Source organism: Arctopsyche grandis, chromosome 11 (genome assembly GCF_051622035.1).
Source record: "Arctopsyche grandis isolate Sample6627 chromosome 11, ASM5162203v2, whole genome shotgun sequence".
Taxonomy (NCBI): domain Eukaryota; kingdom Metazoa; phylum Arthropoda; class Insecta; order Trichoptera; family Hydropsychidae; genus Arctopsyche; species Arctopsyche grandis.
Genome location: NC_135365.1, coordinates 15,524,425 through 15,541,652, shown reverse-complemented (window position 1 = coordinate 15,541,652; position 17,228 = coordinate 15,524,425). Strand labels below are relative to the sequence as shown.

The 17,228-nt window shown below is 32.1% G+C and overlaps 1 protein-coding gene across 4 annotated transcripts in view; it reads right to left on the bottom strand.

Annotated features, from left to right (window-relative positions):
* Positions 1-3,594: 3,594 nt before the first annotated feature.
* The window catches only part of LOC143918862 (V-type proton ATPase 116 kDa subunit a1-like), a 33,666-nt gene continuing 20,032 nt past the window's right edge, over positions 3,595-17,228 (bottom strand). Inside the window, exons 1-15 of one of the 4 annotated variants that reach the window (XM_077440945.1) lie at positions 12,061-12,238; positions 9,040-9,194; positions 8,785-8,961; positions 8,524-8,687; positions 8,206-8,386; positions 7,946-8,122; positions 6,504-6,716; positions 6,271-6,421; positions 5,765-6,138; positions 5,546-5,655; positions 5,303-5,436; positions 5,001-5,227; positions 4,689-4,905; positions 4,428-4,599; positions 3,595-4,352 (exon numbers count right to left, since the gene is read on the bottom strand). In XM_077440945.1, the coding sequence (XP_077297071.1) occupies positions 4,250-4,352; positions 4,428-4,599; positions 4,689-4,905; positions 5,001-5,227; positions 5,303-5,436; positions 5,546-5,655; positions 5,765-6,138; positions 6,271-6,421; positions 6,504-6,716; positions 7,946-8,122; positions 8,206-8,386; positions 8,524-8,687; positions 8,785-8,961; positions 9,040-9,156 (2,517 nt within the window). In that variant the 5' untranslated portion in view covers positions 9,157-9,194; positions 12,061-12,238 and the 3' untranslated portion in view covers positions 3,595-4,249. Of the gene's footprint in view, positions 4,353-4,427; positions 4,600-4,688; positions 4,909-5,000; positions 5,228-5,302; positions 5,437-5,545; positions 5,656-5,764; positions 6,139-6,270; positions 6,422-6,503; positions 6,717-7,945; positions 8,123-8,205; positions 8,387-8,523; positions 8,688-8,784; positions 8,962-9,039; positions 9,195-12,060; positions 12,239-17,228 lie in introns of those variants that run through there. The other 3 variants (XM_077440942.1, XM_077440944.1, XM_077440943.1) reach the window with 3 other exon arrangements.

The window sequence follows — 17,228 nt, the reverse complement described above, 5'->3', positions numbered from 1 at the left end:
TTGTATTAGTATATTCTTACATTATATATGCAGTAGTGGACTGAGATTTAAATTAGTGCATGCCAGGAGTCAAAGGGGGCCCAGGGTTAAAAAAATTTGTCCCCCCCCCCCCATATAACAAAATTTTCTTCTTTCCATCACGCTAAAAATCAAGGGTAAAAAATAAATAAAATTTTTCAAAAATGGGAATAAACAAATTTAGGTACAAGAAAAATGGCAAAAGCAAAATAGATCCATAAATTACATTGTATAGGTAAATAGAATGCATCATAAAAGAATGCGGCATAAAAGCGGCTTTTACTTTCGGTAGAAAACAATCAGAGACGTCATTTCAGCTTTTTCTTGGGGGGGCAGGCAAAGATTGGTCAAATTTTTTTTCAAAAGATCTTTTTTATGGAAATGGAAAATATTCTTTGTACACCTTATTGAGTTATAAAATATGAAAAAAATAGCGCCGCAGGCGAAATTTAAAAATTTTATTTAAAAAAATTTTAAACCGCCACAGGCGAAAATTTTTTTCCAAAAATCTTCACATGGTCAAAAAAAATCGACCATCAAACTGTGTCACTAAAAAACTATCAATTAACTTAATTTCTACCGACTATCTATGTACATACTTTATCTATGTACATAATGTACGTTATAACAATAAATAAAGTTTTGGGATCATGTATATTAGTGCTACCAATCCCGGAAGGTTACTTCAGCACCGGGATTGCGGTGCTGGGAATTTCCGATCCCGTGATTCCGGTGCTATCACCGGGATTTCAAATGTATAAGAAAAAAAGTTCAATTTGCATGTTTTCAATATTAATTTAGGGGGGTGAGTGCCTCCCTATGCCCCCCCCCCTCCCCAAATTACGTCCCTGAAAACAATGCATAATATTTTAAATTAATCGAAAATCTGGATTTTGGGGAGGGGGCCCCTATCGTATATTTCTTTATACATGGATTAGGAATAGATTTTATATTCGGAAACTGTTTAAAATTGTGTATTTAAATCTTACTATATCGTCGAAGTATAATCAAATGTTATTTTGAAAGTATGAAGTTAATTTAAATCGAAGGTTGATGATGAATCGTCCTATCAAAATTGTTTTAAGCAATTCAGTTTATATTATTCACGGAAATTTGTTTATTCCCATTTTTATTTCAGTAGGTAGTTGTTACATAGGTATTGGTATATACATAATCTTGAGGTTGGAAATGGGCCCAGCAAAAGGATTTCGAGCCTATTAAAAAATGTTAACCGATCCTTGGTCTGTTAAAGCCGGTATTAGTTGTTTTTGTATATCGTAAGAAATTTGTTTTGTTGAAATACCCAAACTTTAGGTCCCAAAGTGCAATATCCTATAAATTTTTACACACGTGAAATAGTTAAAAAGTTATTTAATTTTACTGAGGGCCCATATTTTCCAACAGATAGTGGGGCCCACATGCCATCGGGCATGTTCGCTTGTATGGCCAGTCCGCCACTGTATATATGTATATGATCATATTAATTCAATATCACCATTTGTTTCATTGAAAACTTAATTACCTGCATACATTTTTTTATATAACATTTTATACCAGGAAAGCCTTACAGGTAAACCCAGAGAAATGTAATATTAATAGAAGTGGCTTTAGGTGTTATATTGTTGTCAAGTGACATTCTGTCCATAGACAAACCTAAATAATTTTAGCATCAGTCGTATCTGACGCTTGGTGCTCGACGTATGTCCGATAAAAACTTCTCTGTTTGTTAATATTACTCGCAAAAAGGGCAAGCATCGGTAAAGATTGCACAATACATTCAAAAACAAACAATAAACAACATGGGATACATTTTTATAAGTAAATTGATCCGATTGTATTCCTTGCGATGTAGCGTATTTATAGAGACGTGCTGCGTAAAATTGACAACAATTATTTATGCGTAAGGGCTCCTCTATTCTTATTACTAGAGTTAGGATAGCCAAGGTGCCGCTCATTGTTGGAAATCCTTTGTAAAAAAGGTTCGGCAAACCTTTAACAATGCATTGACAACATTTGAACAATACGCGGCACCCTCTGGGTCCGGGCTTTACTTATTACATCTCTCTGGGTAATCCCCAATGCGCCTTCCTGGCCAATTACAAACAATACAGCATTTTTATTATACATGTCGTTGAATTACGAGACACTGAAAACTCGCAAATTAACGAGACATCTATGAATTGTACATACATTTTATTGTACATTAATCATACTCAAATAGTGGTGACATAGTAGGTAGGAAGGATTTCAGCCAATTTTTAATCGGGAACCGTTTCAACAATGAAATCAGAGAAAATTGGCAAACTCTGATAGGAAACGATCGTAAGCATTAGTAAGAAATATATTGGTGCGATTATTTATAAAACAATAATTTATTATGTAGTAGGTTTGTAATATTTTATATTACTTATCAAACCTGGATATTTGTGCCTCCAAGTCGATCGTTTCCTATCATAGTTTGCCAATTTATCTGATTTCATTGTTGAAACGGTTCCTCCATCAAATTGGCAAAAACCTTCCTACCCACTATGTCACCAATATCTGAATTTGATTTATGTACATATGTAAAAAATTATCTACAAGTCTAAATCCATAGATGTCTCTATGGATTAATTCATAAATTAATTAATACTTAATTTCGTGTTCTTCGGCAACTCGAAATTCAGCGATTTATGTAATAAAAAATGTTGCAATGTTTTGTAATTGACTAGGAAGGCACATTGGGGTTTACCTGTTAGGCTTTCCTGGTATATATTTATGTAAATAAAATAAATAAAATATTCGAATATTCGGATCCCCTAATCCTAATACATAATATATATGTACATGTGCATTTTGTATCTATGCAAGGACAAAGCGTGGGGGGGGGGGCAGATAGCTCAGGGGAATAAGATTGACGGGGGCGCAAAAATTGGTAATATCAGGGATTTTTAAAATGATCATTATTCGAAATTTTACTATCAATAATAATAAATGTTATTCCAAATGATAGGAAGAATAGTGCAATCTCTATCGTCAAATAAATACATATACATATGTATATATAGGTAGATAATATTAAAAAAATAAAGTAAATATAGTAATGATAATAATAATTAATTCATTAAACAATGCTTATTTTTTAAATAAGCATTGTTGCAAACGAGCGCAACTAAAAGGGGCGTCATTCGCTTTACCTTGTATTAATGAAAATGAAAATATTCTCCTTAAAATTGAATTTATTGTTTTGAATTTGAATGTATTTGTGGCTCGTATTATATAAGAAAACGTTAATATTGATATTTTACTTAAACTTCGAAACTTTGAAAATTATGAATAAAAAAAATAGATAAATAAAGAATAGGGGGTTAGGGGCGCTAGTAGCATGTTTGCCGCCGGGCGTAAAACTACCCTAGCTACAGCTCTGTATCTTTCATGAAACTGTAATTTAATGTGTGTGTGTTTTTTTTTGGGAACCATCCAAAATATTTAGAAAGGAGAAATGTTGGAATGGAATGAAAACATTTAAAAACTGCAGCGTTCACTTGCATTAGGGAATAGAAACGAGGTAAATCTTAGCAATTTGTAGATTTCATAAAAAAAATTTAGTAAGAAATATATTGGTGCGATTATTTATAAAACAATAATTTATTATGTAGTAGGTTTGTAATATTTTATATTACTTATCAAACCTTTGTATTAATCAATAATAAACTGCAGACTGGAGTAAATTTAAATTTTACAAAAATATTTTTATTGTAAAATGAAAAACATAAATAATAATGCGAACTTTTATTTTCTAATTAATAATCATAAAATAAATAAAGCGTAGTTTTCAATTAACAAACGCGTGTTTTATTTAGAATTTGAACAAAATGTGTTAATATTTATGATTTTATTTTACTAAAACTTCACATATACAAATGTATATAAAATGAAATAATTTATTAACAAGCTATATTTTTTAATGAGTTAATTAGCATTTTTCTATAATATAAAACAAGTTTTGGATGAAAAAGAAATAACATTTATTTCAATCGACTTGTATGTTGTTAAAACAATGACACAAAAAATATTATCGAAAATTGAAAACAGAATTGTTTTTGATCGTTCATTCAAAAGACTATAAACTATATTATTTTTTATTAACAATATAATACTGAAACAATATACTTTACGATTCTGACGACATCGTTGTTAATAAATTAAAATTAAACAAAACAGTAATTGTATATTATAAAACATGAAAAATTTAATCTTCTGACGGTGCATCTTCGCTTTCCAAGATAGTTTTAAAACAGAATGGCTGGAATGGATAGCCAAGACCTGAGTAAAATTTACTCATAAACTCCACCCTGAAAAATTCACCACATTTAGTAAAACGTTGAATTTTAAAATAACACAACAAGACAAATTTAAAAAAACATTACCAATGCAAACGAAGTGTGTGTAAAAACGCTGAAAGTCCTTCCATCATCACCAAAATGGCCAAAGTTCCGACAGCCCAACCACCGAATGCCAGGAACAGGAAGAATCCTCCTTCATATCCCTTACTAGTCAAACCAAATTTCAGTACCATGTTCCACAGTACTTCAGAAAGTTCTAAAAAAAAACAACAATAAAACTTTAAAACGATTCTAAATGACTTACGTATGAATTAATTCATAACATTCTAAACAACGTATACTCACGGGCATGAGCCAGTGACAAAGCCCACAATCGTAAATATGAAGCTGTGTGTGATATAGTACTCAACACGTATTCTATAGTATGAATTGCCTGATGAATCATAATTTCAGAAAACGCTTCTTCTTCTTCATGATGTTCACCATCCGAGGCTGAAGGTTTCGCTGCTTCAATTGCCTCTGGGGTCATCTCCAAGCCTTGATTCACATCTCCATTTGAAGTCTGCTTAATTATAAAATAATTTTGCGATATTCAAAGCGATCTTTGAACATATGTATTTATATTATAATACTTATTCATTATGATTCAAAAATTACCTCGTGCTTCTTGTTTTTACTTGAAAACTTGATGATGAGCGGTTTACCAAACAACATAACGGGAATGCATATCACCGCAAATATAACAAAATAAAATTGCATATCATATTGACCATCAAACATGTAAGGTTTACAGTTTGGATCTTTTACTGTAGTCTTTCCCAGAAGCATCATATTAATGAACAAAATAAGTACAGAAGGTGCACAACCAGGTTTTAAGTAAATGTCTGAAAAAATAATTCGAATACATTTAGTATAACTTGTGCTATTTTTTTTATCAATATGATAGTTTCACTGTTTACCTTTTTCGTCGGCGAAATCACTGTACATAAACCATTTGATAAATATCATGACGACCATATAAAAGAAAAGCAACACCAAGAACAATACTTGTGGCAAAAATTCAACTAATATTGATGATCGGTGTTTGAAGAAACTATAAATAAAACATAGTTATGATTAAAAAAAAATTATACTTATTGCTAAATTAGCCGCATATGTAAAAGTATACATGAAACAATATTTATACAATTGATATAGCTTACTTGTAATTTACTGTACTCATACAGACACCAAATATCATGTGAATAACACCGATAATGATGGACAATTTCATTTTATATGAATTTAAAAATATAATTTTGTTTTCAGCAAGCTACAACATTAAAATTCAAAACAATTCATTTTATATATAAACAATCAAAATAAATATATATGTATATACACACACTATATATATGTACATAAAGTAGAAGATACTTTACCTGCCAAACAGGATCCATACCGAGTGGGTACGGATAATTCAAATATGTTGTGTTTGGACCGAGTTGTAAATCTTTGTGGTGCATCATAGTATCATTGTCGTAATTTGCCCTCCAACTCGAACCGAATATATTTACAGATTTCGAAAAAACATCATTATAAATGAGACCAGTATACAAAGAGAAAATTCCCATAAGCAAGATTATGTATCGTCCAGAGAAAAAGATGTTCCATATTTCGTTGTTACTCTTCAATGCGGAAAGTTTCTTCTCAAAAATGCACATGTAAGCAGCAAAAGATAACATGATCAAACCGTGACCGAAATCGCCGAACATAATACTGAATAAGAACGGGAATGTGATTATTGTGTACAGAGCTGAAACATAAAAAAAATATATGTACATATAATACAAAAATAAAACACAGTTTTAGAACATCTAGGGGTTAATAATACAATTAAAAAAACCTCAAATATTCTTAAAACCATATATACAAAGTCACTACATACCTGGATTTGCTTCGCGGTAACTGGCCACACCATAGGCATCAATCAAGTTTTGGAATCCTTGAGTAAATTTATTGGTTCGATTAAACGTTGGTGGATTTTCGCCTGTTTCAATGCGATTCAAAAATGATGGAATGGAACTTCCACAAGCATTCTAAAAATTCAAAAATTTACTAAATCAAAAGAATTTTTAATAGAATCTGTCGTTATTCAGATTAGCATTAATATTTTTTTACTGATCCATCAGCGAGAGCCTTTTGCACAGAAGTCAAATCGGCGACCGGAACCCAGCATTCTCCGATGAGGCACTTTTTAGTAACATCCATGTTAAAAAGATTAAGAGTGTGATAGATTGCCTTCATTTTGCGAACCATTATAGTCCAACTGGTGAGCTCCTTAGCAACACTAACTAAAACACGTTGGCGATGATCTTGAGTTTGATTCAAAACCTTAAAAGAATATATATGATTAGAACACAATGTGTAACCTTACATAGTAGTGTTCCCATACAAAAATTAAAATAAAGATAAAATTTTTTATTTAACTCATTACGGACCGATTTTCCGAAAACTTTCTATGAGAGTCTGCGTATTTTTCGCAAAGTAACGGTAAAAATAATAGGTTTTGTAAATTAAACGTATTCCCTAAACCTTTTCATCAATTAAATTAAAAACTGGGATACAGCTTCTTTGCAGTTATCTTCAGTTGAATTATTAGATCAGTATATCTCAAACGGCGGTGATTGTTGTATTCAATTTTGTACAAAATTTATATACATTTTAATATACATATTTTCATGTAATATACGATATCTATCTTATTTATTTATGTGTAGATAGATCTATTAAAGATGTAGAAATGCATAAAAATAAATTATAAATGTAACAAAATAACATCTGAGTCCAATTATAGATTTCTACAAATTACATACAATGGTACATAGAGACAAACAAATGAAAAAAAAAATAATAAAAACTAAAACAAGACTAAATAGAACAGTGCAAGGAAATACAGAATAGATCAACGTCATTCAGCTGCCCGTTAAATATACGATAAACACGCTGTAGATAGGATTATTTTAGGGAATTGGTTTTGAAAGGATTAAGTGAAAAGAGTGCAACGTGTCTAGAATACCTAACTGGGATCCTGAAACCAACCTTATTCAGTAAATTGGGACAATCAAGGAAACCATTTAGGAGCTTAAAGGAATGTAGCATCAGTGAGTCGTCGCCTGACAAAAGTTTTTTAAGTTTATAGATCATCATGTTATTCATTCGAATGAAAGCTTTAATTTTGGAAATATATATATATACTACACGAGAAAAAACCAGTGAATTTCAATACCTGGGGATTTTAAATCTTTTCTGAATATTATTATTTTGGAATATTATCGATATTAGAAAAAATGTCAACCTTTAAACCATTGAAATATATGTTTTATAAATTGACTTATCGATATTTTGGATAAAGATACGCTGATATGATATCTATGAAGGGAAGTTAAAAATAAAATTTTATAAATAATACTTTTTTGTATGAAGTTTGGAGGATTTATAAACACACACGCTGTGTTGACGGCCTTTGAATTAAATTTTATTAAAACACAGCATATGAGTTTACGGCCCGTAGTGAGTTGACTATATTTATATATAAGTATAACATATGTTTATTTTTTTACCAAATTGAGATCTTCCAATCTAGTGCGCACTCCTTTCACCATTTCTTGACGTTCATTGTGCGAATTCGGGCACGGATACAAGGAGGCATGGAAGCCTGTGCACACCTTCTTTATGCGTGATTTCAACTGTTCTCCTTGGAAGAATGCAACAAAAACTGTTTTGTTAATTTGATTGCCCTAAAACCAAAAGGTTAATATACATATGTATATATGTAAAATAAAAATATAATTTTTTCATATTAATCAAACTTTGTTATTACAGTTGTCGGATCTTCGAGTGGCTTCTCAAGCTCGGTCTGTCTCAAGAAGACATTTCCTCGTGATATACGCCACAACATTCTCTCGAATGCCGGAACCCTCTCTCGTTGTATAACTCCGGCGACAAAACCCAACCTTCCCCTGATCGCACCGGTCTGCTGAGCATCTTCAGGTATCAACGCTCTAAAATTTCAATGAAAACATATCAAATCCATAAATAATTTACGTCTTATCTATTTACATATATATATATATATATATATATATATATATATATATATATATATATATATATAGATACAACTCATCAAAAATATTACCTTGTAAGTGAATCCATTCCGTTGGCTTCTTCTTGTTCAGTAAAAAACACTTGGGTTTTCTCTAACACATGCTTCAACTCTGTTAATTCTAAGAAATTAGATTTCAAGTTAACAGCATTATGTGACAGCTCAAGAATTTCATTTTCTGTCTTTTCTAAATGAGCCTAAAAATTAGTAGACACATGCTTAAATACTCAGACATTAGTTCTACATATGTATAATGAAACCTTCCACTCAAACGTAACAAAAAACAATATTTACTTCCAAATCAATGATTTCCCTTGGATTCGGAGCTCGTGGGGCTTCCCTAACGTCGGGTATAGTGACACTATCTTTGTTCACCTCAGCTTCGATGTAACGCAGCTTACGTTCCATTTCATCGCACCGACGAACTTCATTCACAAACTTCCTTTGAAATGCATTCACTTCAGGGTTCAACTGTAAAATACAAAAACCGAAACTAAAATCTATGCACAAACCTATATATTTAAAAATAAAGAACACTTAGATCCATACGTCTCTAAATTGAACGGTGCCGTTCTCTCCGAGCTCCGAAACGGACGTATACGCCGCTTCAGGCTGTATGAAGAGCTGGCACAGGGCCATCTCCTCGCTTCTGAACATCGACCCCATGATTAAGGGTCAATCGTCTGCGATTTGAGAAACGAAATCTGAAATAAAAAAAATAAATTCAAACATCGGTCGACTTAGTGTGCTCGGCGAATGGACATGCATAAGTTGCTTATTATCAATCTAGCCAATTTGATGACTAGATATTTACAAGACAAGCAGCTTGAGTCATTACTTCATCTTAAATTGATCCACGAGCACCCGAGACGCAAAGTCTCTTTACGTTAAGGTGACCATTTTTTACAAATTCAAAACCAGGACATTTTTTTCCAAAAACATATTTCTATAAACTTTAATTATTTAAAACGAAAATTAAAGAATCATAGACGCACATTTATGAAAAAATGAATTCATTTTCATGAATTGTCTTATAAAATTATACACAACACTGGTTAATATTATACTAAGTTATTAGCAAACATTTTAAGGTTTAAACATTCAATTTCGTTTTATCACTCGACTGTAAATGTAAGAAATCCTTCGCCTGGTGCATTCGTTCCCAATAAATGGAAACAACATTTGACCAATTTGCCAATATTTTTGTAGAAGACATCATTTTCACCGAAGAATTTGTATATTTATCCATCTATGTATTAGATGAAAAAATTCTATTACATAAAAAAGTGTTCTGGTTTTATCTCACGACATACCAGGACAGATACCCAAAAAACCAGTACTATCCTGGTAAAATCAATACGAATGGTCACGTTACTTTACATGTAACGTTGAAACAATTCAGGAATTCACGTGACAATGAACATTTTCATAGAATTTATTTAACAATATCATGTGCGTCACTGCAAAATAGATTATCTTATTTTATCAGATCAACCGAATGCGAAAGCAAATACATACGATGCACACATTTGATTAGAGCAGCTGTCAATGTTGATGGTTTCACAAATACAGTTCTGTTTATTGAACAATGAGGTTTATTATCTACAACTATGCATATTTATTATCAAAGCAGAGTTCTCAACTATATACATACATTTACATATTTTCAGTCAGATTTAGAAACTAATTCATATTAGTTTCTAAATCTGACTAAATCAAGTATTTTCGTCACAATAGTTTGACTATAGGTGTCGCCTTAGGACAACCTTTCATGGCACCTATGGTAGAAAATAATGTACAGTAAATAAAAAAAATATCTAACTTTCACTTGATTTAATTTAATCTAAGTAAAATTTGAACGTGCTCACAAATTCTTTATCTAATCTACGCCTTGTTAAATGCACATTTTCTTGGCCACATACAATAAAGTATACACGCATACCAATCGAATATGACACCTAAAAGATAATACGAAATATGAAAAGCGTGATAATGAGCCAAAGTTAAGAGTAGTAGTATACATGTCCAATGTTGTGGTTTTTTTTCAATGTCTCGTCTTATATACTACATACATATGTGTTCATATGAATATTTTATATACTCGTTCATATTTAAAACTATATATTTGGCCTTAGCGTTCATCAGCGGTGCGCCCGGTTCGATCGATTCGCGTTTGACCGACTCCCCGAATTTATAAATTCCTTGTCTTTTTGGTATTGGGGATAAAAAACATATAAGCAGCAGCGAACATAGTGGTCACGGGTTCGAGTACCACTGGTTGCTGCTGGCCAGACCTTCGTTTGTGACTCCAGGCCGATCGTTTCCTATCAGAGTTTGCCAATTGATCTAATTTACATTGAAACGGTTCCAACAAATTGGCAACCTTTCACGGAATTTCACTGATTCGTATAAAAATGCTGCAAATTTATCCATAAATGTCTCACAAATTTTGAATTTTTCAACATCTCGAAATTTGACGATTTATATGGAAAAAATGCACCGAAAATGTAAGTTTATCAAAAATTATCCATAGATGTCTGTATGATGCTTCGTTAAAATTATTCGAAAAATTGTATATCGATGTTTTTAATCGGTCAGGAAAGCGCATTGAGGTCTACCTGTTAGACTTTCCTGGTATATAAATATACATATGTACATATGTACGTAAAATAAATAAATATAAAAAAAATGTTTATAACACCATGAAATACTTATTTTACGAGGTCAACATTAGCTATTAAAAAAAATATATGAATTGATTTTCAAACGTTTTTTAAATATTTTTAGGTGTGTTATTAGTAAAAAAATCTATGAATGATAAAAATATTTTTCGTATATTAATTAAAAGTATTAAATGCATATGTATGTACATATATATAAACTCCCGTTCAGATACATTAGATACACCCGGTGTTCATTACTTGGACTACGCCAGCTAGTTAATAATTATGGTAATTAAAGAATGAATGATATTTTTTATTTCAATTTGTTATTTTAGCAATAAATGAAATTTAAATTATTCAAAACAAAAAAAAGTGCAGAAAATTCTTCGCATAATTATGCAACAGTTTTTAATTTTTATTATTCTTCACTGATGTAATTTCATCTATGCACACATATTATATTTTAAATATTTGCGTTTTTACAAAAAATTTCCCATATTATAAACCACAAATGTCAGCAAAATTTTCACGCGGTTTAATTGGCTATACATACATGTACATACATATGCATAAAATCTACTTCCACAAAACCGCAAGTTTGCACGTGACTACACATGGTGAGGCCTAATTCGAATTATTATTATATATACATATACATACATTCGTGAGCATATGCTACATGCATAGATGCGTTAACTCTCGCCAAAATGACCTCAAAAAAAAATTAAAAAAAAAGAATTGCACAAATTGCACGAAAACTCGAATCACCTTCTCGGAAAATGATCGGTAAGCGAGGCCGCAAACTTGGGAACTCGTTTCGCAACCAACCGATTTCCATACGCGAAAGCATCGCGAAAAGACCCAACTTTCCCGTCGGAACGGGTCCGCAAGGATATTTATTGCTCACCTTATTCGAGGATCGACGATGGTTGTGATAGTCTGGCTGGTGATGTGGAAAATCTCCACGTGAAGAAGGCGACGAGTCGCGCTCTCAGGAAAGACTATTTACTTCGTGCAACTACCGTCCTCGGTTCTCTTATCAATTGGGTCTCGTGACTCTTAACAGTCGAACGACCAAACACGGCCTAAAAATACCCGACACTTTTGAATAATTCAAACGCATTCGACGGCGATCAAAAGTGACCGTCACCCATAAAATTGATCGACCTACATATGTATGTATGGTTAAAACTTCTATTTCTACCCCTACAACGTGAAATGCGTGACATTGGAATTCGACACCATTCAGCCTTCCAACTATCAAAGTCAATATTTGTATATCTATAATACATACGTGTCCTTGATTGCCGACCATGCTGACATAGTTTGTATTTATTATATATATTTTAATATTCTAATCCGATATAAAATTTCTGTATGCCTTATGTCGATCTGTGATTTTTTTTTTTTGGAAACTTTTTAACTAAATAACGCAAAATAATAATCTTAAACTCGTTCTAAATATGTACTAACAATGAAATAATTCAAATTGGATTCAATTGGACCAACATATTAATTAGTGTATTTATTCGGTCAGTAAATTCGTTTGATTTCGTCAGCAAATAGATGATCAGTGAGTTGTATTGTCGGTAACAGACTGCTTGACCATTGTCTGTCTGTCAAAAATACTTAAAACAATAAGCGGATAACTGACCGTCCATATTTATCTACATACATATGTACATAGTACACTATCATAACTAGAGATAGGCGGTCAGTTTCTATTTGGACAAAAAAATGGGTTCACCATTGTCAATTTCTATTGTCAACCTTTTTTTTTGCTCTCTAGCTTTGTGGGACAATAGTGAATCCATGTTTTTGTCCAAATAGAAACGGACCGCCTATCTTTAACCATAACTAAATTTTCATAAAATTTACTGGCCATTTGTTTAAAAAAAACTGACCATTTAATTTAGTGCCTTTAATTTATCTAAGAAAGGCAACAAAGCCAATGAATATACATAAGTGGTTTGACATTATTTACAAAAAATTAAAAATGTCAGTAATAAAAAAAATAGTAAAACTATAACTAGAAGACGAAACAGCAGAAATTTTAATAAAAACAGTCATGTCACTTCGTTCACACGATCGGCTGACTTCAAAAAAATTTATTAAATTTTAAATTATTAATTCCGTTGATCCGAATTACGATATTTTACCGAGTGTGCAAGTAGATATTTTACCGAGTGCACGCAGGCCACCAGTATGAATATAATATAATTCATAATTACCAAATATATGTATGAATGTATTTACCAAAATATTTAATAAATATAATTTCGAAAGAGACTTTGCATATATGTACCTTGGTTGGTTGGTTCGTAGACAACACATTCGATTTTTTTTTATTTTTTTCGATTCATAAGCACCGATTCGATTTTTCAAATCGGCGAATTTCCGAGACTTAGTATATATGTTTGTTTGTTCATGACAGACAATTTAATAAAAAAAACAAATGAGTATTCAAATAAATTTATATAAAATAAAACTATTCAAATAAAAATGTTTACTATTAGATTAGTCATGTTTAACCGGTTTATATTACAAATACCGAGCGAAGCCGAGTAAAACCACTAGTATTTAATCAATCGAAAAGGTCTAGTGATAGATATCAAACGTATAGTAAATCGGGCTCGTTCTACCAGCTGATTATATTTTAAACAAAACGATTAAGAAAAGTTTACATATCTGTCAAATTAGAAACATGAAGGGGCATAAAAAAGTGGTGTCACGACAAATCAATCAGTCACGGATTATACACTAAACTTAAATCGATAAAATACAGCAAATAAATATTCAATATAAAGCATTGTCAAAAAAACCAATATGGGCAATACACTCTGTTGTCGTCACTAGGGATTACAATACCGAAAGTACCGATACCGGTGGTATCGGTACTTCACCGAAAACAAGTTTTTGGTACTACCGGTACTATAAACTAAATAAAAGTTTTTGAAATAAATCCGCAGATTTATCAAAATAATTGATCTGACTTTTACAAACGACTGCAGTGATCATAATTTACACGTTAGTTTGAACTATATATGATTTGATACATGTGTCATTGCATCGATCAAACACTATAAACCGTTGAGTGTAAAATCCGTGAGTGATTTGTCGCGGAACCAAAAAAAGTACACCGAATTTTTTTTTTACTAAAAGAATTAAAAAAATGTTCTAACGATTTCAAGGCCTACATACATTTGTATATGCATGTTTCGCTCCCTGTCCTGATTGAATATATGACAGAGCGCTAACGTCAGTCGTAAAATACAGTATGGAGTCCATTACCGATTGATCATAAACAAAATTATTGGCTTTCTATTTACGTACGGAGACAATTGAAGCATCGAACGAAAACGGGAACACGCCGAGTGCAATTTTAACGACCGTAGTGGAACGTAAAACGCGTATATTATCTGCTCTTACGCAAATTGAAACGCTTCTTTTGTAGTGGGGTAAATTTTACACGGCGTGCGCTCGAGTGTAGAGTGCGTTCGCGTCGAGTTGTTCACGGTTCGAATTATATTGTAGTAACGTGAGCGACACTAGCGCCGCGATCATCTGACCAAGAAACGCCCGTGTCTCGTGATACCAAAACCCTATCGTTATTTTATCAAAATTTACATAACTAAATGTTTTCATTTTTTATTTTAATTTAATACATTTAATCGCCACCCAACAGTGTATAAGAAATAAAATAAAAAATATTATAAACCGGGTACCATTCATGAGCATATGTACATCCAATTATTCATTGTAAAACTGGAACTGCACAATTATATATGCACAAGACAATTAATGCAATATGAATGATCCATAAGAAATAAATTAAATTATTATTAGTACTATTATATTGCATATACATATGCACAATCAGGGCTGACAGAAAATGATGTTCATTATTCATTGCAAAAATATAAGTCTACCTCACGGGACCGAAAGTGAAAAGGTCAAAAAAGCAAATATCGGAAGGCAATGATCGAAAATCGAAAGATCTTAAGTCGAAATATTAAAAAAAGGGTACATGGTAAACGGTATTATGTATATATAATATATATGAGTGGCATGCGGTGAAATTATCTCTCTTTTTGTCATACAGCCTTGTTTAATGTGCGCGCGCAGGATACGGGAGGAAAATCCTGTTCCTCTTGTTCCTGTTGTATCCTGCTCGCGCAAATTAAATGAGGATGTACGACGGGGAAGAGAGAATTTTGATATATGTATGTTTATACTAACCGTTTTTCCTATGTATGCATGATAAACGAATATTTTCGACATTTTCACTTCGACTTTTTCATGGTCACCCCAAAAATATACATACATTTTATTTTATTTTATTACACATCAATTCATCAAGCACACTCGTCACAAGCGACGATTGTGCTAAAAATATTAAGAAAGGAAAAAAGTACATGAAATACAAGTAAAAATACATAAATAGAAGAAAAGAAAAATAAATAAACATGACATAATAATTCTTAACTGATCAAACTAACTCAACAGTTCTAATTGGTCGCGACCTCCGTAACCTAGAAAGTGGTGCAGAAAATGACGAGAGATGTGACAAATGTCAATGGCACCATCCAATGAATTTAAGAAATGGAGGCCACGAGGAATGGGATAATTGCTATAAACCACAGTTCTAGCCAGAGGAGTGTGAAAAGGGGGACGATGGAGGGTCCATATTAAACTCTGCGGAGCATGAAGGCCCAACTCAGCCAGGATAGACAGGAGATAAAACCTCTAAATATGGAAAACAAGAACTTGATGAGTTCTCTTGAACACAATCCACCTGTGTTCAAGAGAAGTGTAGCCGACATGTATATATATATATATATATATATATATATATATATATATATATATATATATATATATATATATATATATCATATATAAATACGGCCAGGGGGTAGTTTGTGCTAAGAAGAGGTTCCAAAGCTATTTTTAAACGAAAAATTCCTGAAAGGGCTTAAAAAAATTATTCACCAGTGATGTTTTTAAATAAATACATATATACAAATATACCAGGAAGGGTTAACAGGTATACCCCAAATGCGCCTTCCTGGTCCACATAATTATTACATAGATGCATGTAAATCTAAACAATATCTGACATCTATGGTCTGATATTACAAACATGGTATTAATACGATAAATAACGATGAATAACTTGCATGTAACAATACGAATTTTATATTCGATAAACAACCACAGAGACATCTATGGTGAGCAATATGGCGAAACCTAAGATATAAAAATAACTAAAGGTTCGCAACAGAAAATTGGGAAGGAAACGCCAATTTTACATGAATCGTTTCAATGAAAATCAGAAAAATTGGCAAATTCTGATAAGAAACGATCAACCTCGACAAACCAAGGTCTGGCCAACAGCGAGACTTAGCGGGAATCGAACTCGTAACATCAAGTACGAAATAATTCAACATTCACCACTAGACCACGCTGCTGGTTAATACAAGCTTATGCGCCAAAATAAATAATGATACAAAAGTATTTTAATGACTCTATGGAATACGGCTAGACACTTTTTAAAAACATTATTTGGGTGAAAATTACTGTTCAGTCGTTTTTCAGGGTAATTGGATTATTAGTCGCATTGCGATCGTCCAGAAGAAAATTTTTGCCGTGAAAATCACGAATACGGAATATTTGGCATTCGAGTTCTCATTAGTATGATAGTTATCGTTAGTATGATGGACTTTTCGGCTACCAGATGTACCGTTATAGAGATTTTAGTGACTTGGGCGGACGCTTTGTGACCAATAATCACCGAACCGTCTTTCAGACAGGATTGAATAGTTGAAAATCCCTAAATTTCAATGTTATTTCTCTGTTAAATCGTAGGTAGGTTTAAGTTTTAATATTTGCTTTAAAAATTATATTGAAAAAATCAGAATTTGAAAGATATTTTCGTAATTTAAAAAAAAATTTACAAGGAACCTTATTTTTTTTGCCATGGGGCCCGAAGTTATTATTTTTCCAGGGCTCAAGTTCGCTCTCGATAGCCTTGCTTACAATATGTGATATACATATGTAAGTTTGAATTGTATA